At 36.4% G+C, this 25,611-nt stretch overlaps 1 protein-coding gene and 1 pseudogene across 1 annotated transcript in view; one reads left to right on the top strand and one right to left on the bottom strand.

Moving 5' to 3' along the window:
- Positions 1-25,611, bottom strand: part of SUGCT (succinyl-CoA:glutarate-CoA transferase) — a 996,774-nt gene that overhangs the window by 953,129 nt on the left and 18,034 nt on the right. The window contains 4 exon segments of the mRNA XM_028526030.2: positions 9,798-9,848; positions 10,387-10,472; positions 14,295-14,368; positions 15,034-15,085. Coding sequence (XP_028381831.2) covers positions 9,798-9,848; positions 10,387-10,472; positions 14,295-14,368; positions 15,034-15,085 — 263 coding nt within the window.
- Positions 23,754-25,020, top strand: LOC114507891 (annotated as a pseudogene).

Here is a 25,611-nt window from a genome sequence, read left to right as displayed (position 1 = left end):
AGCCAAACCCCTGTTTTTTTGTTCTGTTACTCAAGAGCATACAGAGATTTGATACGATACAAGTAAACTAAAATACTAATCTTTTTGCCCATGAAGAGGTGTTAATTGTGTAACTAGAAAAATAATTTTTTAACTAAAAAATGTGCTCAAAATACCATGTAGTCTACAGTAAAACATTTTTTAAAAAATATGAAAAACTTAAATTTAAGAGTGAAAGATTCCTACTGAAAGATACCCAGTAGCTTTTTTACAATACCCAAAAATTCAATATGTGTATTTATTGATAAAATATCCCTAAAAAAGTATATAAGGCAGAAATTATCCTTTTCTCTATTTTATAAATATTTATTTTAAATAAATAAAAACTAGTCACTTACTAGATAGTCTGTGAATCTGTCATCCAAAATATTCTCTCTCCCTCTCTTGTTTCAGGATATTCCCCCATTTCAAGATCATGTATGTTCCCTATAGCTTTAGCAAAGTCATTCATAAAAATTGTAAACCAAACAATACTAAAATCAGACCCATCAAAAAACTTCCTGAGTTACACTGATCTCCACAGTACCTTTAAGTATTATACAAATCAACTGTTCCAGCAGAGACTGAATTTGTTTACCAGATTTCCCTAATCCCATAAATCTAATAGGAAATAGAGTGAAGGGGAAAAAAAGACTGGGTATCCAGTTTTACTGGTGATTACCTATACCTATGCTCACAGATTACCTAATAATCTACTCTAGAATCTTGCCCAGAATAAAAAACAAGCACAATTTTGTATGAGTTAGAAAATTCACCACTTTTTTCTTTCAAAATGGAAAAAATAAATCTTCTAATCACAGAGTAAAATGAGAACTAAACTCCATTTGACCTGGCTGGCGTAGCCCACACTGGATTGAGCGTGGGCTGGGAACCAAAGTGTCCCAGGTTCAATTCCCAGCCAGGGTACATGCCTGGGTTGCAGGCCATAACCCCCAGCAACTGCACATTGATGTTTCTCTCTCTCTCTATCTCCCTCCCTTCCCTCTCTAAAAATAAATAAATAAATTTAAAAAAAAAAACATTTGAAATCTAGAGTACCTAATTCTGAGTTCTCTTTATTAAATATATCTTAGAAACAGAATGGATGAGCAAGATCAGAAGTAGAGAGGAATGTGATGATAAAAATTTTACCATATCTATGAATAAAACTCATAATAATCTTTAAATATTATGTCAAAGAATATCTTTATTTGTACGAGGTATAGTCTGAAGGATTTAATGGCAAAGCAGCTTTCTTTCAAATATTTCAAAAATACACAAATAAACATATCTATACAAATATGTGCATATGCAAATAAACAAATAAAGCCGCACAAATGTACAAGGAAAAAAAGCCAGGGCAGCAATACTCATATCAGACAAAGTAGACTTCAAAACAAAAGCGATGACGACAAAAAAAAGTTACTACATAATATTTAAGAGTGTAGTCCAACAAGAGGATATAACTCATATAAATGCATATGCACCCAGAGAAGATACACCTAAATATAAAAAGAAAATATTGGAGAGCTTTAAGGAAAAGATAGACAGCAAATACAGTCATTGATGGGGATTTTAACACTCCACTGTCAACAATGGACAGATCTTCCAAAAAATAAAAAATAAACAAGGATACTGCAGCACTGAACAACACTCTAAATGAAATGGACTTAATTGCTCTTTATAGAACATTTCATCCCAAAGAAACAAAATATACATTCTATCTAAATGCACACGGATCATTTTCAAAGAGAGACCACATGGTAGGACACAAAACAAGCCTTAACAAATTCAGTGAAAACTGAAGTGATATCAAGCATCTTCTCAGATTACAATGACTTAAAACTAGAAACTAGCCTCAAGGAAAAAACTCAAACACATACAAATACATGGAGGCTGAATAACATGTTATTAAATAATGAATGGGTTAACAATGATCAAGGAAGAGATTAAAAAGTATCTGAAAACAAATTAAAATGAACACACAAAAACCCACAACCTATGGGACAACAAAGGCAGTCCTGAGAGGGAAGTTCATAGCAATACAGACCTACCTAAAGAAGAGAGAAAAACTGCAAATAAACAACCTAACACTACATCTAAAAGAACTAGAGAAAAAACAACAAACAAAGCCCAGAGAGAGCAAAAGGAAGAAAATAATCAAGATCAGAGCAGAATTAAATGACATAGAGACTAAGAAAATCATCCAAATGATCAATGAATTCAGGAGCTAGTTCTTTGAAAAGATAAACAAAACTGACAAACCATTAACCAGATTCATCAAGAAAAAAAGAGAGAGGACTCAAATAAATAAAATCAGAAGTAAAAGAGGAGAGGTAAAAACTGATATACAGAAATACAAAGGATTATAAGAAACTACTAAGAACAACTATAGGCCAAGAAATTGGTTACCCAGGGTAATGAATAAATTTCCAGAAACATGCAATCTCCTAAATCTAATCAAGAAGAAGCAGAAACCATGAATATACTGATAACAACTAGCAAAATTGAAGTAGTAATCAAAAATTCCAGGCACACAAAAGCCCAGGACCAGACGATTTCACGGGCAAATTTTACTGAACACTCAAAAAATAACTAACACCTATCTTCAAACTATTCCAAAAAAGTTAAGGGGGAAGATTCCCAAACTCCATTGATGAGGCAGGTATTATTCTAATCCCAAAACCAGGTTAAAGACACAACAAAGAAAGAAAAATTACAGGCCAATATCTCTGGTGAACAGAGATGCTAAAATCCTCAACAAAATACTAGCAAACCAGACCCAGCAATACATTAAAAAGATCATACACCATGATCAAGTGGGATTTTATCCTAAGGATGCAAGATGGTACATATTCTCAAACCAACAGATGTGATACATCCACATAAAATGACAGACAAAAATCACAGGATCATATCAACAGATGCAACAAAAGTACTTGATAAAATCCAGCACCTATTTCTGATAAAAACACGCAGCAAAGTGGGAATAGAGGGAGCATACCTCAACATCATAAAAGCCATTTATATACAAAAAACCTACTACCAACATCATACTCAATGGACAAAAACTAAAATAGTTTCCCTTAAGATCAGGAACAAGACAAGACTCTCTGCTTTCACCACTCATATTCAATATAGTACTAGCCACAGTCATCAGACAAGGAAGAGAAATAGAAGGTATACAAATTGGAAAGGAGGAAGTGAAACTGTCATTATTCACAGACGACATGATAGTGTACATAGAAAACCCTATAGGCTCCGCCAAAAACCTACTTGACCTAATAAGTGAATTCAGAAAAGTGATGGCATACAAAGTCAATATTCAAAAATTGATAGCATTTTTGTAGACCAACAATGCACTATCAGCAAGAGAAATAATTATAAAAATCTTGTTTACTATGGCAACCCCCCCAAAAAATAGTACCTAGAAATAAATTTAACCAAGGAGGTAAACATGTGCACTTGGAAAACTACAGAACGTTGAAGAAAGAAATTGAGGAACATACAAATATAAGGAAGCATATACCATGTTCATGAATTGGAAGAATTAACATCATTAAAATGTCCATAGCAATCTACCCCAAGTAATCTAGAGATTCAATACAATTCCTATTAAATTAGGAATGGCATATTTCACAGATCCAGAACAAATATTCCAAAAATTTATATGGAACCAAAAAAGAATAACAAAGTTGGCAGGATCACGATACCTGATATCAAGCTATACTACAAGACTACTGTAATCAAAACAGTCTGGTACCAGCATAAGAACAAACATAGATCAGTAGAACAGAATAGAGAGGCCAGAAATAAACTCATGTATTTGTGGTCAATTAATATTTGATGAAGGGGGCATGAGCATACAATGAAGTAAAAACAGTCTCTTCAATAAATTGTATTGGAGAATTAGACCAGTACATGCAAAAAATATGAAACTAGATCATTGAACTTACCACATACACTACAATAAACTCAAATGAATAAGAGACTTAAATATAAGTTGGAATGCCATAAAAATCGTACTGTAAAAGATAGGTAGGAAAATTTCAGCTCTCATGTAGCAATATTTTTTCCAGATATTTATATCTCCTAGGGCAAGGAAAACAAAAGGAAAAATTAACAAATGGACTACAACAAATAAAAAGCTTCTGTGTGGCTAAAGAAATCATCATCAAAATGAAAAAGAGAACTCAATGTATGGAAGAACATATTTGCCAATGAGATTTTGGAAAACGGTTTTTTAATCTCCAAAATATAAAAGCACCCCACCAGGAAGGCATGCAATCCAATTTAAGAAATGGGCAAAGCACCTCAAAAGAAACTTCTCCAAGGAGGACTTACAGATGGCCATTGACATATGAAAAGATGCTGAACATCACTAGCCAGCAGAGAGATGCAAATTAAACCACAATAACATATCACCCTCACAACTTGCAAAATGGCTATCATTAATAAAGCAATAAGCACCAAGTGCTGGTGAAGGTTATAGAAAAAAGGGACCCCTAGTGCACTGTTCGTGGGAATGAAGACTAGTACAGCCACTATGGAAACAGTGTGGAGTTTCCCCAAAAATAGAATGCCTTTTGACCCAGCAATTCCACTGCTGGGAATATTCCCTAAGAAATCCCAAAACACAATTCAAAAGAATTTATGCACCCCTTTGTTCATAGCAGTGTTATTTATAATATTAAAGATTTGTAAACAGCCTAATTGCCCATCAGTAGATGAGTGAATCAAAAAACTGTGGTGCATGCTCATGGATTGAAAGAATTAACATCATCAAAATATCCTACTACCCAAAGAAATTCAATGCAATACTTATTAAAGTACCAGTGACATATTTCACAAATACAGAACAAACATTTCAAAATTTATATGGAACCATAAATGACCCCAAATAGCTGCAGCAATTTTGAGAAAGAAGAACACAGAAGAACAAAGATATCACAATATCTGACATCAAACTGTATTACTAGGCCACTGTAATCAAAACAGCCTGGTACTGGCATGAGAACAGACACATGGACCAATGAAACAGAACAGACAGCCTAGAAATAAACCCAAGTCTCTATGGTCAATTAATGTTTGACAAAGGGGAAAGAAGCATAAAATGAAGTAAAAATAGCCTCTTCAACAAATTGTGTTGAAGAGAACTGGACAGCTACATGCAAAAAAATGAAACTCGATCACCAACTTACACCATACACAAAAATAAATCCAAGGTGGATAGAAGACTTAAATATAACTCACGACACCATAACAGTCCTAGAGGAAAACATTGGCAGGAAAATCTCAGACATTCCAAGCAGCAACATCTCATGGATATGTCCCCTAAAATAAGGGACATAAAGGAAAGAATAAACAAATGGGACCTCATCAAATTAAAAAGCTTCTGCATGGCTAAAGAAAACAGCGTTTAAAATGAAAACAGAACCAACTACATGGGAAAACGTATTTGCCAATGATACCTCAGACAAGGGTTTGATCTCCAGAATATATAAAGAACTCACGCAACTCTACTTTTTTGGAAGACAAAAAACCCAATTAAAAAATGGGCAAAAGACTTGAACAGACACTTCTCCAAGGAAGACATACAGAGGGCCCAGAGACATGTGAAAGAAGCTCAGCATCACTAGCCATCAGAGAGATGGAAGTTAAAACCACAATGAGATATCACTTCATACTGGTCAGAATGATCATCATAAACAAATCAACAAACAAGCATTGGAGAGGATGTGGAGAAAAAAGAATCCTACTGCACTGTTGTGGGAATGCAGACTGGTGCAGCCACTGTGGAACCAGTATGGGATTCCTCAGAAAACTAGAAATGGAATGCCTTTTGACCCAGCAATTCCACTGTTGGGATTATATCCCAGGAACCCTGAAATGCCAATCCAAAAGAACCTATGTACCCCAATGTTCATAGCAGCACAATTTACAATAGCCAAGTGCTGGAAGCAACCTATGTGCCCATCAGGAAATGCACAGATCAAAAAACTATGCTATATTTACATGGAGGAATGCTATGCAGCACAAAGAAAGAAGGAGCCCCCACCCTTTGCAACAGCATGCATGGAACTGGAGAGCATTATGCTAAGGGAAATAAGCCAGGAGATAGGGACAAATACCATATGATCTCACCTTTAACTGGAATAATCAACAGAAGAAAAAATCAAGCAAAATATAACCAGAGACATAGAAATTAAGAATAATTTGATAGTAACCAGAGGGGAGGTTGGAGGAAATAATGAGGGGAAGGGTTTTCAGGAACTAGTATAAAGGACACATGGACAAAACCGAGGGGAAGGATGGAAGCAAGGGAGGGAGGTGGGGAGTGGTTGGGGGGAAATGCAGACAACTGTAATTGAACAACAATACAATAATTATTTAAAAAATAATAAAAATATAAAATATTTAAAAGAACTGTGGTGCATTTACACAATGGAATATGACACAACAGAAAAAAAGGAATTCATGCCTTTTGCTACAGCATGAATGGAAATGGAGACCATTATGCTAAGTGAAATAATTCAGTCAGTGAAACACAAATATGTGATCTCACTTATAAGAGGAATCTAATGAACAAAATAAAACAATGAGCAAAATAGAACCAGAGGCAAGGAATCATGGAATAAAGTAATAGCTGTAAGAGGAGATGGAGGAGGTGGGGACTTATTGAAAGAAGGTGAAGGGAGTAGTCAAAGAACATTCATGAAGGACCCATGGACACAGGCAGTGGTGTGGGGACTGACTATGGACGTGGCAGGTGGGCTGGGTGGAGGGGAGTGAAGGGAGAATAAATGGAACATCTGTAACAATATACATAATAAAAATTAAAATTAAAACAAGTATATTTAAAAAACTAAATTATGCTATAGAAAAGACGCAGGAAAACAGATCAAGGCAATTACCAAGCTTGGGTTCAAAATATATCTAATAAACAAAAACTCTAAATTTACAAGGTTAATCAAATAGAACCAAAGTGCATGGCCACTGATTCTCATCTTAATAAATATGAAAAAATTATCTTTCAATCACCCAATAGGTAAGGAAAGTAGCAGCAGAGCAATGTTAAAGTTTACTGTTTTGTACAAAACTAATTTTGAAATTTGTTTCTCTAATCAAGTAGACTTACATCCATTAGATTAGATTTTAAACTGTAACAAAGATGACAAACTTCTATCTCACATGATGAATTCAAGTCCATGTACATCAACAATAATAATAATTAGAATAACAATCCTAAGAAATAGGTACTATTATTATCCACATTTTACTAATAAGGAACCTGAGGCATCCTTTAAGTAACCTGTCTGAAGTCACATAGCTATAGAGAAGAGAAGGACTTCCAGCCACGATGGGGGCGTAGTAGATACACTGTGCCTCCTCTCACAACCAAAATAAAGACAAAAACAAATTTAAAAAACAAAAACAACCAGAAGTGACAGAAAATCTAAATGTATGAAAGTTCGACAACCAAGAAGGTAAAGAAGAAACATTCATCCAGACTGGTAGGAGTGGGCAGTCCCACATTTGCATACAGATAAGCTGGGAGGAACAACTGGGGAGCAAAACAGACCACATAACCTTGGGTTCTGGTGTGGGAAAATAAAGCTTCAAAATCTCTGACTGAAAAAACCTGTGGGGTTTTGAGGCTGTCAGTGAAACTCCCAGCCTCACAGGAGAGTTCATTGGAGAGATCCACAGGGTTCTACAATGTACACAAACCTACCTACCCAGGCATCAGCACCAGAATGGCCCAATTTGCTTGTGGGTAGTAGAGGAAGTGACTAAAAGCTGGCCAAGTGCTGAATGAGCAGCATTGTTCCCTCTCCAACCCCTCTCCCACATACAGCATGACAACACAGCAATGTGGGTTGCCCCACTCTGGCAAATACCTAAGGCTCCTCCTCTTACTAGGTTAACAGGCACTCAGAGACAGAAAACTATGGCCCAAATCAAAGAACAGATCAAAGCTCCAGAAAAAATACAATTAAGTGACAAAGAGATAGCCAACCTAACAGATGCACAGTTCAAAGCACTGGTAATCAGGATGCTCACAGAATTGGTTGAGTATGGTTGCAAAACAGAAGAAATAGTGAAGACTAAGAAAAGTGAAATAAAGGAAAATATACAGGGAACTAATAGTAAAGGTAAGGAAACCTGGACTCAAATCAATGGTTTAGACCAGAAGGAAGAAATAAACATTCAACCAGAACAGAATGAAAAAGCGAGAATTCAAAAAAATGAGGAGAGGCTTAGGAACATCCAGGACAACTTCAAACATTCCAAAATCCGAATCATAGAGGTGCCAGAAGGAAAAGAGGAAGAGCAAAAAATTGAAAACATAATGGAGAACCAAATCCCAATCTGGCAAAGGAAATAGAATTCCAGGAAGTTGAGGAAGCTCAGAGTCCCAAAGAAGTTGGACCCAAGGAAGCACACACCAAGGCACATCATAATTACCTTACTCAAGATTAAAGATAAGGAGAGAATCTTAAAAGCAGCAAGAGAAAAAGGAGACAGTTACCTACAAAGGAGTTCCCATAAGACTAATTTCTCAAAAGAAACCTTACAAACCTTTCAAAAGAAACCTCAAAAGAAGCAGCCTGAAAGAAGTATTCAAAGTCATGGAAGGCAAAGACCTACAACCAAGATTACTCTATGTAGCAAAGCTATCATTTAGAATGGAAAGGCAAAGTGCTTCCCAGATAAGGTTAAATTAAAGGAGTTCAACATCACCAAGCCCTTATTATATGAAATGTTAAAGCAATTTATCTAAGACAAAGAAGATCAAAAATAGGAGCAGTAAAATCACAACAAACTCACAACTATCAACAATCAAACCTAAAAAAACAAGTAACAAACTAAGCAAACAACTACAGTAGAAACAGAATCACAGAAATGGAGATCACATGGAGGGTTATCAGTGGGGAAGGGGAGGAGGGAAGGAGAGAGAAGGTACAGGGAATAGTAGCATAAATGGTAGGTAGAAAATAGGGGGAGGTAAAGAATAGTATGGGAAATGGAGAAGCCAAAGAACTTATAATGTGTAATCCACGGACATGAACTAAGAGGAGGTGGGGACTGCAGGCAGGAGGGCGTGTGCAGGGCAGAGGAGAATAAAAGGGGGGAAATGGGACAACTGTAATAGCATAATCAATAAAATATATTTTTAAAATTAGAGAAGAGATCCGAATCCCAGCAATGGAATGCTAGGATATGCCCCAAACCATTCTGCAATCTTGTTCCTCAAGGAAGGATACCAAGGGCATGTCTGGACATACTGGAGATCTGATTAAGTGTTAGAAAAAGCTTGGGCTCTCTAGGGATGTGAACCCAGGGTTCAAATTTCAGCTCTTCCTTTTACTAGCTATGTAAATCTTCAGAGTATCACTTAAGCCCCATAAGAGTCATTTTCCTCCTGCGAAAATGAGAATTGGAATTCCTCATTTGCAAATCAAAATCCCAGGATTTGAGAAGATAATGTAAGTATAGTGCCCAAGCCTAAGATCTGATTCAGAGTAGGCATTCAGTCAATAGCAGTTACTACTAAAACTAAATACCCTCACAGTATCAAGAAACATTATACACAATGTGCAAGAAATTATAAAGTAAATTATACTTACCATAAAAGTAAAATTATATTCTTAAATGACATTTACAGCAAAATTACAGATTGTCAATGAAATAAAACTTTAAAACACTTTTACTCTGCTGTTAAATCCCTAATTATAATCCAAGTGGTAAGATGCCTTTCACTGAATATACTGTACCTCTTTGATGATTTTCACTCCTTTTGGATCCTTGATATTAACAGCTATACTCTAAAAATTAAAGAATATATATATATTAAAATGGTATCATAAAGTTTTTTGTTAATACTGACAGTTCAACAAGGGAGCAATTCATATCATATATTCTCCTCTTAAAGCAAATGTATTTTCCTCTTGAAGAAACATTTAAGTCATCTTCATTGATTTTACTTGCAATTCAGATGTGTTAGAATGTAGTGAGGATTACAGTAAAAATTTTTCAAATAATAATAGCATGTGATACACAATTACCAATTGCCAAAACAGTAACAAATATAATGAGCCATTTAAAAAATTTAATAAAATTATTTCCATTATAAATCATTATAAATTCTTGTGAAATGTTTTAAGTTAATAGAGAAAAAAGATTAATAAAAAGCTCTATTGTTTCTACTTGGTAACTGTTGAATGAATAAAATTTTACCTTTTTTGAAATATTAACTACATCTACAAAAGAGGGTACAAACAAGCCAGAACAATATCAAAACTTTTGTTTCTACAAGACAATTACATGAAGAAAGCAGTTTAGAAAAAGGAATGATATTCTTACTTTTTTATTTCGGTTTACACTGAGAAAATAGGTACTTTCTGTCCCCACAAAAGGTGGCCCCCAAGTTCGTGTATCATCACCAACTCCTAAAAATAATAATATGAGCTATTAATCTTTAACTCTGAAACATCATGAGGCATTTCAAACCAGCAGGCTCACTCATGATATATATTTCATGTGCCTGAACAAGATCAGTTAAATTCGGTGGAATTAGCAATGCAAAAGAGGTCATAGGAGCCCATTAGGACTATCCAAACTCTTTACCTGTATATGTTAATCAATGATCCTTCCATATCTTTTCACTAAAATTCATCCCTGAAAGTAAAAATCCGTAAGGATATATCCTACAGGCAGTCTATAAATTAAATAAGTAACAAATTCAAGGGGAAAAAAATGTACTCTGTTTTGGGCAAGCAATTCAATCTCTGTTTCTTGGCATTAAATGTGCAAAGAAAATACTGAGTCTTCAAAAGATGCTTCTTAAATATTAGTTAAATCATAATAGTGATAAGTGACAAAATGGCATGATAAAATGACATCTGAGATTATCTACAGAACAATAACAAATACACTATTAAAATATTCTGTAGAAACAAGTCAGAAAACACAAAATAAGTTATTGAATAAAAAAATTCAGCTAATTTAAAAAATTATTTCTGAATAAAAAATTTTATTGTAGACATTTTGTTTAGGTCTTGCTTCAAGTTAAAGTTTGAAAAATAGGATATTTTATTCTGGACATCTATTTCAAGTGAATATGAAATGTCTTTGTGTTTGATTAAAATTTCAGAAAAAAAGTTTTCTTTGCACAGTAAAGCAACTGGCAAACAACATAGAACTCAGGTAGAACTCAGAAAATGAGTCAACAGTTAAATAGCACAAAATAGTATCACTTAAAAATTTTAACACAAGTTCTGATTGGTATAAGAAACTAACCAACTATGTAATCACAGCTAAAGTATTTATCATTAGCCTCCCAAAAAGAATTTGTGAATATAAGTTAAAGCTTAAATTCCAATCTCATTTTAATGATGTAATTAATCTATTAGCCCATTAGACTTCACTGAAATTGACCCAGAAAAATAGACACAGCCTTTTGGAATATACAACAAAACAGAGGCAAATAATATACTCATTTATTTATTTTTTAGAAACTCACAAGGAAAACAAAAGACAGAGGAGAAAAGAAGCACTAGTTCTAACTGGAGATGAACTAATAACAACACAAAATAATAAATGGTAAGTATCAGACAAAATAGCATGCTCAAAACATCAGGGGCAAAAAAAAAAAAAAAAAAAAAAACAAAAACAAAGTCCAAGAGCCCGCAAAGGGAATCTCCCAGTAATTAACCAGAGGCTTCATGGAAAAATGTATGAACCTGGATCTCCAGGATCAGACAGGACCTCTCAGAGTCAAGAGAAAATCCAAACACTTCCATTTTTTAGAAAACTCCCAATACATTAAAAAAATTGTTTTCAAATTAAGCAATGACAAGGTTAAAATTAGATAAATATTTTCAATGTTTTCATTCATTTCTCAGAATGTCAGAAATCTAAATCGGAGTGCTACCAACTTCCCTGCCCCACCTTGTCCTTGGTGTACAACCAGGGAGGGTTTTAGAGAGGCAAAAGAATTAGTGACAATGGCACATGACAAGAAATAAACATTAAAGGTCACAAACTGGTAAAAGTGGCAACTGGGGAGACATTGTTTTATTTCACCCACATACAACTTAAACTTTTTAACTGGCTGCCATGATTTCAAAATCTAGAGAGTTCATATACAGACTGCCTTAATTGATGTTTTAGCACATTCAGTCATTTAGCAAATATTTATTGGTCGCTACAATGTCACAGACACTGTTCTATGCAGAGCACGCATAGTGGTGAACAAAATATCAACACCCCTACCTTCACAGCCTTGCCTACTGAGGACAATCCTGAAATATCAGTAGCATCGTTTGCAGCCGTACATAGGCCACTTCACTCATTTTGGTTACCTGCCTGTTCCTGCAGGTATATAGTTTACTATACTCACTGACTAACTCTAAAAATAGAAAAATATATATACTTAAGCTCGACGTGCTCTTCGATTACACAAATAAAAATAATCTAAGTCTTAAATGAGAAAACTACAACCAAATTTTATTTACTGAAAGAACTGAAGAAGTAGACACAAAAAGTGATTCTACTGAAATTTAAAAATACTGCCAAATTACTTTTCCTCATATGTGTTAAATAACTATGTTGAAACCCCAAATTAACTAATTATATAATATGAACACCAAAATGTACTGGGCAGGGGAATTAAGGAAAAGAAATCAATCAGAAAAAACGGTGATGAAAACCTGCTGGGAACTAAGCTTGACAAAAAGTATATGGCTATGGGACATAATAAAGGCCTAGATATAAAGGAAGATGTCCCCGACCATGGAAACAAGTAAGTACAAAGGAAAACTAGGCTGAAGTAAATAGAAAATAACAATTTTTAAAATTAATGTAAATACAAATATTTAACCTAGTAACAAACTGAAATAGCAAGAGAAATTAGAGTGGATGCTCTAGAATGGAAGACACAGTAGTTGAAATTAGAAAGTGTTGTGGTATTGAAATTGATAGCAATGTAGAAATTAGAAGTTTTATGGAACCTGGAAAGATGTTTAGCTAGAATGTAAACATTTTTCAACATGTATCCAGCAATGACTAAATACAATGAAGATCACTGACTGAATAAATAAAGCATTATCTCTGGAAAACCGGATTTATCAGGTTTCTCTACTATCTGTGACAGTCATATAAATATAATAATATGTAATATTCCTGATGCTGATCAGTGCGTGCTTAAGGAAATTTAGAATCAGAGCTGAGTGCATGGATACTCTTAGCTGCGTGACCTTGGGCAAATTGCTGTACCTCAGTGTCTTAGTCTTCTCATTTATAATCTAGGAACAGTAACAGTAACAAGGTTGATGTTAAGATTAAATAAATTACAATATAAAGTGCTTCTCAGATAAGGTCAAGTTAAAGAAGCTCACCATCACATAGCCCTTATTTTATGAAATGTTAAAGGGACTTATCTAAGAAAAAGAAGATAAAAAACATGTATAGTAAAATGACAGCAAACTCATAATTATTAACAACCACACCTAAAACAAAAACAAAAAGTAAATAAGCAAACAACTAGAACAGGAACAGAACCAAAGAAATGGAGATCACATGGAGGGTTAGCAACAGAAGAGTGGGAGGAGGAGAGAGGGGGAAAAGCTACAGACAATAAGTAGCATAGACGGTAGGTAGAAAATAGGGGAATGGCAAGAATAGTATGGGAAATGTAGAAGCTAAAGAACTTATGACACATGGACATGAACTAAAGGGGGGAATGTGGGTGGGAGAGGGTGTGCAGGGTGGAAGGGAATGTAAGGGGAGTAAAGGGACAACTGTAATAGCATAATCAATAAAATATATTAAAAAAAGAAAAAATAAATTACAATAATACAAACAAAGCATTTTAAAATGTGCCTAACACTTAATAAGTATTGTTAGCATCATTACATGTTGCATCTCAGTTTCTACCAGAGGCTTTCAGGTGTGTGTGAAGGACCTGGCTTAAGTCTTAGCCCTTGGCATATATAAAAAATAAAAAGAGATCTTTAATATAGGTTCAGAAGAAAGTAAGGAATGAAGAAAGGAAAATAATAGTTTCATTTCAATTCTTTCTTCAGTCCATAAACAGGTCCATGAATATTTTTAAAACTATTAAAAATACTTATTAGTAAGGGGGGAGGGTTGGGTGGGTGGACTGGAATGGGAGTAGGGGGGAGAAAACTGTACTTGAACAATGATTAAAATTTTAAAAAAAATACTTATTAGTTTGTTTCTATGTTTTAAAAGGAGCAACATCTTTTTACCTGGTCTTTCCACTTTTATAACCTCTGCTCCAAGATCTCCTAAATTCATAGTAGCAAACGGTCCAGCCAGTACTCTACAATATTAAATAACGATAAATAAATTACCATGTTGAAGATTTTTATTTTAATTTTCTTAATAGTCCATCAACACAGACAAGCTCATATAATGCTAGTAAGAATTAAAATTGTTAGAACGGTTCAAAAAGTAATTTGGTAACATGTATCACCAAAATTACTTTAATGAAGCAATTCAACTTTAATGCAGCAATTCAACTTCCAGAATTCTATCCTACATAAGAAATTAAAAGACTCCTGAGACAAAGATGTACATAATATGAAGCCTAATTTATAATACTGAAATATAGAGGATGATTAATTTTGTAACAACCATATAATAAAATAGTTTACTTTTTGTTGCATTTTGAATGACATAAGAAACCATTTAAAATGCAACAAAATGTTAAACAAAATGCAACGTCATGCTTAAAATGTGAATAAAAGCTTCATTTCAGTATGGTTCAAATTTTTGTTTTTAAAAATTATATATAAACATGCAGATTGGAAAAATGCATGAATATTATACAAATTGTCTTTCAGAATGATAAAATTCCAGGAATTTTTCTTTCCAAAATTTTGATGCTACACATATAAACAAGCATACTCATATAATGTAAAAAAATAAATGAATTTTTTTGAAAGTTAAAACTCAACCACCAAAAACAAATAATCTAATACAAACCTTGTTAGATCCAGAACTTTTACACCCTCCAATGGCTTCACATTGTCAGCATCTGGCAAAAATAGAACACACTGAAGAGTATTAATGACTAATTTTCAGAAGGATGCAGAATTCTTCATACTACGTTTTAAGCAATCTTGATTACTACTAAAAAAGTGATTTTTTAACATTTTTCTTTTACACAACTGATTATTTCTGCTTCATATGTAACAGAAATCATGACCTGATCCAATTAAGTCAAGCTGTAAAATTTAAAGCCTCTAATTACAGATTATTCCCAATTAAACCCCTAGCTACACTTAAGATAGTTTGTGGTATTTCCAGTAAAGTTGGTGGCATAGGCAGACATGGCTCGCCTCTTCCACACAGCCACAACAAAACTACAACTAAACTATAGAAAAACCATCACTCAAAACTGTCAGAAACTGAGTTAAATAGAAGTCTGACAATTACAGAATTAAAGAAACCACATTCATCCAGACTGGTAGGAGGGGCACAGACACAGAACAGGCTGGATCCATAACCACATGTGGTAGATAAAAATTCAGGAGGGATATATCAGGAGCAAGGAGACCTAGACCCATACCAGGACCCCCAGCCCAGGGTTCCAGTGCCAGGAAAATAAATCCCCACAACTTCCAGAAAAAAAAAAAAAAAAAAAAAAAAAAACAGCGGGAACAAATTTAAAGGACACATGGACAGAAACTAAGGGGAGGGTGGTAATGGGAGGGAAGTGAGGAGGGTTGGGTGGGTGAGCTGGAATGGGAGTAAAAGGGAGAAAACTATACTTGAACAATGATTAAAATAAATTAAAAAACAAAAACAAAACAGCAGTGATTGAGTCAGCCGGAGCCCGAAGCAGCTCCTCTTAAAGCATCCACACATAGACTCACTGCCCCTGAGCTCCAGCACAGGGATAGCAGCTTCAAAGGCACCGGTGGCATACTGGGAGAGGTTGAAGTGTCTGGCATCAAGGCAAGCAGAGTCCATTACATTTTTCTAAACCCACCCCCTTGAGCTGGCAAGCTGGTACCATTTCTGAGACTCCAACAACCTAACACTGGCTCGCCATAGAGATACCTAGAGACACCTAGAGACTCTGCCCCAACCAACTTATGGGCCCACCAAGCTGCTTTTCTATATGAATGGGTTTTGGCTCATGCTGCACAACAATCCTCTCAAACAAGCAAAAGCTGGCCTCAGTGAGCCCCAGGCAAAGCACTAGCAATAGCCAGTCTAAATTCACAGCTTGGCTTCACCTGGGAATCTCCAAGCCCAGCATAAGTAGCAGCCATTTCAGATTGCTTTATAGCTCAGGCAGGGTGGCCCTGGGTAAAACACAGGTTGGGGCTGATCTTGGCCTGCACCACCCAGAAAACCCCAGGGCCAGCACACCCAGTGGATTGCTACAGACCACATTGGAGCACCACCACCCTGCACAGCTGATCCTTCACAGATAGTAGAGGTTGGTGGTAAGTGGTTAACAGGCAATCCTTACAGTTGACTGGCCTGGGTAAATCCCTCCCATTGACCTGCCAACAGCAAACAAAGCTCAACTACAAGAGGAGGGTATACTCAGTCCACAAGAAGGGCACACCATGAGTACCCATCTTGGGTGATAGGGGAGGCTGGACCCTACAGGACACCTACTACATTAGGCCATACTACCAAGACAAGGAGTCAAAGCAGCTCTACCTAATACATAGCAACAAACACAGAGAGGCTGCCAAAACAAGGAGACAAGAAAACATGGCCCAAACGAAAGAACAGATCAACACTCCAGAAAAAGAGCTAAACAAAATGGAGCTAAGCAATCTATCAGATGCAGCATTCAAAACACTGGTTAATAAGGATGCTCAAGGAATTTAGTGAGGACCTCAACAGCAAAAAAAGATCCAGTCAGAAACAAAGAATACACTATTTGAAATAAAGAACAATTTACAGGGAAACAACAGTAAGCTGGATGAAGGCAAGAACCAAATCAGTGATTTGGAGCACAAGGAAGCAAAAAACAACCAACAAAACAAGAAGAAAAAAGAATCCAAAAATGAGAATTGTGTAAGCAGCCTCTGGGACAATTTTAAGCTGTACAACATTCATATCATAGGGGTGTCAGAAGAAGAGAAAAGGCAAAAAATGGAAATTTATTTGAAAAAATAAGGAAAGAAAACTCACCTAATTTGGCAAAGGAAATAGATGTGCAAGTCCAGGAAGCACAGAGAGTCCCAAACAAGTTGGATGCAAAGAGGCCCACTCTAAGGCACATCATAATTAAAATGCCAAAGGGTAAAGATACAGAGAGAATCTTAAAGATAAAAAGAAAAGAAGTTAGTTAGCTACAGGGGAATTCCCGTAAGACTGTAAGCTGATTTCTCAAAGGAAACTTTGCAGGCTAGAAGAGACATATTCAAAGTTGTGAAAAGCAGAGACCTACAGCCAAGATTGTTCTACCCAGCATAGATATCATTTAGAATCAAAAGGCAGATGAAGAGCTTCCCAAACAAGAAAAAACTAAAGGAGTTCGTCATCACCAAACCATTATTATATGAAATGTTAAAGGGACTTATTTAGGAAAAAATCAAAACTATAAAAATAGGAACTTCTTGTCAAGATGGAGACATAGGTAGACACACTTCACCTCCTAGCACAACCATAAGAAGGATCACACCTAACCTGAAAACAAAAAACTCCCAGAACTATCAGAAAATTGAACTGTGTAGAAGTCCAACAACCAAGGATTCAAAGAAGCCATATTCATCCTGATGAGTAGAAGGCGTAGAGACAGGGAACCAGGACTGAGAAAATGTGGTATGGCAGCAGCCAGGTGGCAGCAGGAAGGCAGCAGTGGTGGCAGCTGGCAGAACAGTTGGACCCACATTCACGTGTAGTGGATAAAATTTAGGAGGGATACCTGGGGAGCAACCCAGGCCAGACCGCACAGCCCAGGGTTCTAGCACCAGAAAAATAAAGACTCATAACTTCTGGCTGTAAAATTCAATGGGGGTTGGGGTGGTGGAAAAAACTGCCAGTCTCTTAGGAGAGTCTGTTTAAAGGACCTGCACAGTCCTAAAAGTACACCTACCTACCCACTCTGGGAACCACCCCTAAGGCAACAGCTAGAAGGGCACCAATCACTTATAGAAAGTGGGTAGAATGACTGGAAATGGGGCAAGTGCCAAGCAAGCCTTCAGCAGCCAGGCAATGACATTGTCCCCTCTCCAACCCCTACCCCACATACAGAGCCACAAAGTGGTGAAACAGGTGAATACCTGAAGCTCCACCCCATACTACTTGACAGGTGTGCCAAGACAAGGAATCAAATTCACTCTACCTGAATAAAAGCAAATATAGGGAGAAGCAAATATAGGGAGACTGCCAAATTGTGGAGACAAAGAAATATGGCTCAAATGAAAGAAAAGAAAAAAACACCAGAAAAATAACTAAACAAAGTGGAGATACCCAGCCTATCAGATACAGAGTTCAAACCACTGGTGATAAGGATGCTCAGAGAACTCACTGGGTACAGCAAAAGCATAAGGGAAGAAATGAAGGCTACACTAAGTGAAATAAAGAAAAATCCACAGGTAACCAACAGTAAAGGGAAGGAAGCCAGTGTTCAAGTCAACAATTTGAACATAAGGAAGAAATAAGCAGTCCTCCAGAACAGAATGAAGAAACAAGGATTTTAAAAAAAAAATGAGGAAAGAATAAGAAGACTCTGGGACATCTCCAAAAGTGCCACCATCCAAATCATAGAGATGCCAGAAGGAGAAGAGGAAGACCACGAAATTGAAAACCTATTAGAAAAAATAATGAAAGAAAACTTCCCTAATTTGGTGAAGGAAACAGACATACAAATCCAGGAAACACAGAGAGTCCCAAAGAGTCCCAAACACAGAGAGTTGGACCCAAAGAGTACCACACCAAGACACATCATAATTAAAATGGCAAAGATTAAAGATAAAGAGATAATATTAAAAGCAGCAAGAGAAAAGCAGAGAGTTCCTACAAAGGAGCTCCCATAAAACTGTCAGCTGATTTCTCAAAAGAAATTTTGCAGGCAAGAAGGTACTGGCAAGAAGTATTCAAAGTGATGAAATGCAAGTACCTACAACCAACACTACTCTATCCAGCAAAACTATCATTTAGTATTGAAGGGCAGATAAAATGCTCCCCAGACAAGGTAAAGTAAAGGAGTTCATTATCACCAAGCCCTTACTGTATGAAATGTTAAAGGGAGTTATCTAAGAAAAAGAAGATCAAAACTATGAACAGTAAAATGACAACAAACACAACTATCAACAACTGAATCTAAAAAACAAACAAAGCAAATAACTGGAGAAGGAATGGAATCATAGATATGGAGATCATTTGAAGGGTTATCAGCAGGGAGGGGAAAGGGGGGAAATGGGGGGAAAGGTACAGGGATTAAGAAGCATATTAGAAGTACAAAATAGACAGCAAGGATGTTAAGAATAGTATAGGAAATGGACAAGCCAAAAAACTTATATGCACAACCCATGGACATGAACTAAAGGAGGGAGGCACTGCCACAGGGAAGTGGGTTATGAGAGGGGAGGGGCAAAGGGATAAAAACTGGAATAACTGTAATAGCATAGTCAATAAACATACTTTAAAAAAACTATGGGCAATAAAATGGCAATAAATACATATCTATCAAAAATTGAATCTAAAAAACAGACTAAGCAACAAGAAGAACACAGACAGAATCATTGATATAGAGAGCGTATTGATGGTTGCCAGATGGGAGGAGGTGTGGGGCAATGGGTGAAGAGGTGAGGGAATTAAGAAGTACAAATAGGTAATTACAGAATAATCACGGGGATGTAAAGTACAGTATAGGAAAGGCAGTAGCTAAAGAACTTATACATACACATGACCCATGGACATGAACAATGGTGGGGGGATTGCTTGAGGGAGTGTGGGGTGCTGGGAAGAGGGGGGCTGGGGGGGGGAATCAGAACTATAATAGCATAATCTATAAAATATAATTTTTTAAAGTTTGTATAATGAAAAATGAAAAGTGAGGCAGGAAGGATGTATAGGCTAAGAAGAGAGGATTTTTAGGGCACTAAAAATACTCTCATGATACTATAATGTTAGATACGTCATTATACATTTTTCCAAACCCTAAGAACATATAACACCAAGAGTGTACCCTAACATAAAAGTAGGGACTTTGAGTGATTATCATGTGTCAAGTAGATTCATCAGTTGTAACAAAAGTACCCTGTGTGGAAGGTTATGCATGTATGAGGGTTGGGGACATATGGGAAATCTCTGTACCTTTCTCTGAATTTTGCTGGGAACCTGAAACTGCTCTAAAAAGTCTTAAAAAAATAAAAAGTAAACTAAACAAGTAAAAAGTACTAACAAAAAATAACACTAAAGTCCTCTGCATATCTGTTCTACATTTGAGACGGAGAAAAAATTGAATTATTAAAGTTTATTAAACAATTTACAATCATGTGTGTGTTTCCTTTTTCTTTTCAACCATCATTTTATAAATAAGGAGATAGGTTGGTAATGATATCAGTAATTCACCACACATTTAACATCAACCTTAAATCACAAAATAAAATTCCAGTCAAATGGCTTAAAAAGGTTAGATCATGATGACTGAGATCAGGCTGAACTTACAAGGAACAATGATGAAATTACTGGTTCAACACATTTTTTAACAATACACTCTATAGGTTCATAGGGCACTAGGTGGGCTAGAAAAGAGGCCTGGGGATGTGGGTACATCACAGCTATTGCTGTTTACAGAAAATTCTGATTGGCATTTTCAGAGCTTTTTGGAGCCAGAAGTGATTTTCACTTTCCCTTAAGATGGAGCATATTTTCACAAGCACCATTTGGATTCTTTGTATGATTCGTCTTCAAGGAAGAAATGAAAAGGAAGACTATATAAAGACATCAGAAAGATGCTCCAGTTTTCTAGGATGAACCACTTCAAAATTTTAACAAGGATTCTGAGCACATAATAATAAAGAACACATCTCTGTGAATGACTTAAAGTACTTGTTATTACATGAACATTCAAGGAATAGCTTTTGAACTAAACCAAACAGTAGAACCAAACATCCAAAAGAGGTCTGAAAAAAAGAGGAGATTGTCACCATATTGATCCTGTGTCAGGAAAAAAAATGGAATTATCTGACCAAGGATTTACACCATGTAGCTCACTTTGACTCTAATTTATGTTCCTTCCTTCTCAAGACATGCTTCTTCCCAACATCACCTGCTAAAACTCCTACCCATGCTTCAAGGTCTCCATTAAGTTATTTTTTCTCAATGACTTTATTTCTAATTTTCTAACTGGGTATATAACCCATACAGTTTATTGTTGTTGTTCTTATGACATTCACTTTATTCAGCTTTGGGTTATTATATAGTATTTATCTCCTACCTATTCTGTGCTTTTGGACTGGTGATCACTAAGCTCTATACATACTAAGTATTCTATAAATAGTTCTTTAATTGAATGCAATTAATCTAAAGCAAAAATAATTTTTCATGATATATCACAGATTATAAATATTACCTTAGTAAGACTGAGTTATAAAGAAAAACAAATGTTGCCCTTCAAAACATAAGCTGTGAGTAGGTTACAAAAAAATATCTGTATTTATAATACTTAAATACAGTAAATTTATAAGTACTAAACCAAATACTGTGAATCTTGACTCAGATTCTATTAAGAATATGTATTTGGGGGCAAGTTATGGAGGAACAACTGTTGATATGCGTTGGGTTCAGGTACTCAACTACTCAGAGGCTCCTGCTTTCTGCTTCTCCCCACTGAGCCACTGCTTGATGAAGAGGAAGCCATCATGCTCCAGGTCACCAAGAATATGAAAAAAATTTTTTTTCCACTAGAAAATACTAAACACTTTAGGACTTCCAGAAAGATGGAGGCATAGGTGGACGCACCGTACCTCGACGCACAACCAAGATTGTAACAACAATTTAGAGGCAGAATAACACGCAGAACTGACAGAAAATTTATCTGAATGGAAGTCAGACAGCCAAGAAGTTGAAATAGACCCGTTTATCCGGACCGGTAGGAGGGGCTGAGACAAGCAGCCTGGCGCGCATGGCGCGGAGAACAGGGAGAATTGGGCGCAAAAGGCGGCCGGGAACACGTAGGGCATCTGGGGCACGCAAGACCACGGTGGGTGACCCTGAGTGCACAGGCAGCAGCTGGCAGACCCAGTGGGGTGGCGATTGTGGAGCAGGGCAGAGCACGCAGCCGGGGATCCCAGGGAGGGGACTGGGGTCCCATGGAGAATGGAGCTGCCACCATTGTTCCCTCTCGACCCCACCCTCACATACAATGTCGCAATCTAACGACTGGGGTGCCCAGCCCCGGTGAACACCTAAGGCTCCATCCCTCACCATAACAGGAGTGACCAGACCAAAAAAAAAAGAGAGCGAGAGATAGCTCAAACAGAAGCACAAATCAGTGCCCCAGAACTCATCCTTTTGAGTGACTAAGAGATAGCTAACCTATCAGATGCACAGTTCAAAACACTGGTGATGAGGAAGCTCACAGAATTGGTTGATTTTGGTCGCAAATTAGATGAAAAAAATGCAGGTTACCATAAAACAAATGAAGAAAAATGCACAGGGAACCAACAGTGATGGGAAGGAAACTGGGACTCAAAATAATAGAGTGGACCAGAAGGAAGAAAGAAACAACCAAACAGGAAAGAATGGAGAAATAACAATTAAAAAAAATGAGGAAAAGCTTAGGAACCTCCAGGACATCTTAAAATGTTCCAACATCCGAATTATAGGGGTACCAGAAGGGGAAGAGGAAAAGCAACAGATTCATATTTGAACACATAATAAAGGAGAACTTCCCCATTCTGGCAAAGGAAATAGACTTCCAGGAACTCCAGGAAGCTCAGAGAGTCCCAAACAAGTTGGACCCAAGAAGAAACACACCAAGGCACATCATAATTACATTAGCCAAGGTAAAAATGAAGGAGAGAATCCTAGAAGCAGCAAGAGATAAGGGGACAGTAACCTACAAAGGAGTTCCCATCAGGCTGTCAGCTGATTTCTCAAAAGAGACCTTACAGGCAAGAAGGGACTGTAAAGAAGTATTTCAGGTCATGAAAGACAAGGACCTATATCCCAGATTACTCTATCCAGCAAAGCTTTCATTTAGAATGGAAGGGCAGATAAAGTGCTTCTCAGATAAGGTCAAGTTAAAGGAGTTCATCATCACCAAGCCCTTATTGTGTGAAATGTTAAAGGGACTTATCTAAGACAAAGAAGATCAAAAATATGTACAGTAAAATGACAGCAAACTCACAATTATTAACAACCACACCTAAAACAAAAACAAAAACAAACTAAGCAAACAACTAGAACAGGAACAGAACCACAGAAATGGAGATCACCTGGAGAGTTATCAACAGGGGAGTGAGAGGGGGAGAGAGGAGGAAAAGACACAGAGAATAAGTAGCATAAATGGCAGGTAGAAAATAGACCAGGGAAAGATAAGAATAGTATGAGAAATGTAGAAGCTGAAGAACTTGTAAGTATGACACATGGACATGAACTAAAGGGGGGAGAAGTGGGTGGGAGAGGGTGTACAGGGTGGAGGGGAGTGAAGGGGGGAAATGGGACAACTGTAATAGCATAATCAATAAAATATATTTAAAAAAAAGAAAATACTAAACACTTTAATCACCATAACCTAAATCTTAATAATGTATACATTATAGTAGAAAATGTATTATGAAAATTAGTGCTGAAAATAAAGCAAAGATCAGTACAGCAGGTACAAAGCACATGCCTATGGCCACTGCTGCAGCCTCCAAACCCTGGCTGAAGCCAAGAACAGCTCTTGGAGACATCAGTAACAAAATCAGTGAACAGCCACAGGCCAAAGTGTCTCTGAAAAAGGAAGCAAAAACTTTAGCTGCTGGACGTTATTGCTAAAAAACTGCCAACTTTTGCCTGAGCCTATTTCGGTTGACACTCCTCCAAGCTCAATGAAACATCTAGATGTGCCCCTGCAGAAGATTATCTGTGTGAGGCTTTTTCTGATGTAATTCTTGCAATGAATGATGTGCATGCAGACAAAGCTAATCGAAACCTTTGAAGTGAATATGTCAAAGATATCTATGTTTATCTGAGACAACTTGAGGAAGAGCGAGCAGTCAGCCCAACATACTTAACTTGATTGTGAAGTCACTGGAAACATGAGCTATTCTAATTGATTGAGTGGTGCAGGTTCAAGTGAAATTCACCTTACTGTAGGAGACCAGGTACATGACTGTTGCCATTATTAATCGTTTCGTGCAGAATAATGTGCTCAAGAAGATGCTGCAGCTCATTGGTATCACTGCCATGCTTATTGTTGAGCAACTATGAATGCACCCTTCAGAAACTGGTGACTAACTTTGTGACTTACAACTCTTACTGTAAATCAGACAGGTGGGAATGAAGATTCTGTGAGTTTAAATTTTGGTCTGGAACACCCTCTACTCCTGCATTTCTATTCGGACAGCATCTAAGATTAGACAGGTTGATGTGGTGCAACATACTTTGGCCAAATACCTAATGGAACTATGTTAGACTACAATAAGGTGCACTTTCCTCCTACTCAAATCACAGCAGGAGCTTTTTGTTTAGCACTGAAAATTCTTGATAATAATGAATGAATGGACACCAGTTCTACAGCATTACCTGTCATACACTAAAGAATCCCTTCTTCTTGTTACGAAACACCTGGCTAAGAATATGGTCATGGTGAATCATGGGCATACAAAGCTCATGACTATCAAGAACAAGTATGTCATGTCTAAGCATGCTAATATCAGCACTCTAACACAGCTGAATTCTGCACTAGTTCAAGATTTAGCCAAGTCTATGGCAAAGATGTACCATATTTTTAGGACTATAAGATGCACTGAACCATAAGACGCATCCAAGTTTTAGAGGAGGAAAATAGGAAAAAAATTTTGAAGCAAAAAATGTAGTAAAATATTTAATAACATAAATAATATAGGCCGCCACTCCCCCCCATAGCAAGCCAGGCAAGCTACATTCAGACTATAAGACACACCCCCCCTTTTCCTCACAAATTTGGGGGAGAGGTGTGTCTTACAGTCCAAAAAATACAGTAACTTAGGAACTTGAGTTGCAGTACTATAATACCTACAAATAAAATTGGTACCATGTGTTATTGTACATATTTTTTAAAAACAGTATGTATTTTCACATGAATGTTTATAGTGACTTTATTTGTAATAGTCGAAAACGAGAAACAACCCAATGCCCATCAATCAACAAAGGAGTGGATTGATAAACAAGAAATAAACAAAGCAATAAAAAATTACCATATTATTGATAAATACAGCAGCATGGATGAATATGAAAATAACTGTGCTGAGTAAAAGAAACCAGAAAAAAAGAATATGCAATATATTAATTCATTTCATATATGGATTCATTTATAAAAATCTCTAGAAAATGCAAGCTAATCAATAGTGAACAAAAACTAATCTGTGGTTGCTTGTGAATAGGGAAAAAGTA

The sequence above is a fragment of the Phyllostomus discolor genome, chromosome 10 (genome assembly GCF_004126475.2).
Source record: "Phyllostomus discolor isolate MPI-MPIP mPhyDis1 chromosome 10, mPhyDis1.pri.v3, whole genome shotgun sequence".
Taxonomy (NCBI): Eukaryota; Metazoa; Chordata; class Mammalia; order Chiroptera; family Phyllostomidae; genus Phyllostomus; species Phyllostomus discolor.
The sequence above is the reverse complement of the archived record's forward strand: the minus strand, read 5'-3'. Positions and strand labels throughout refer to the sequence as shown.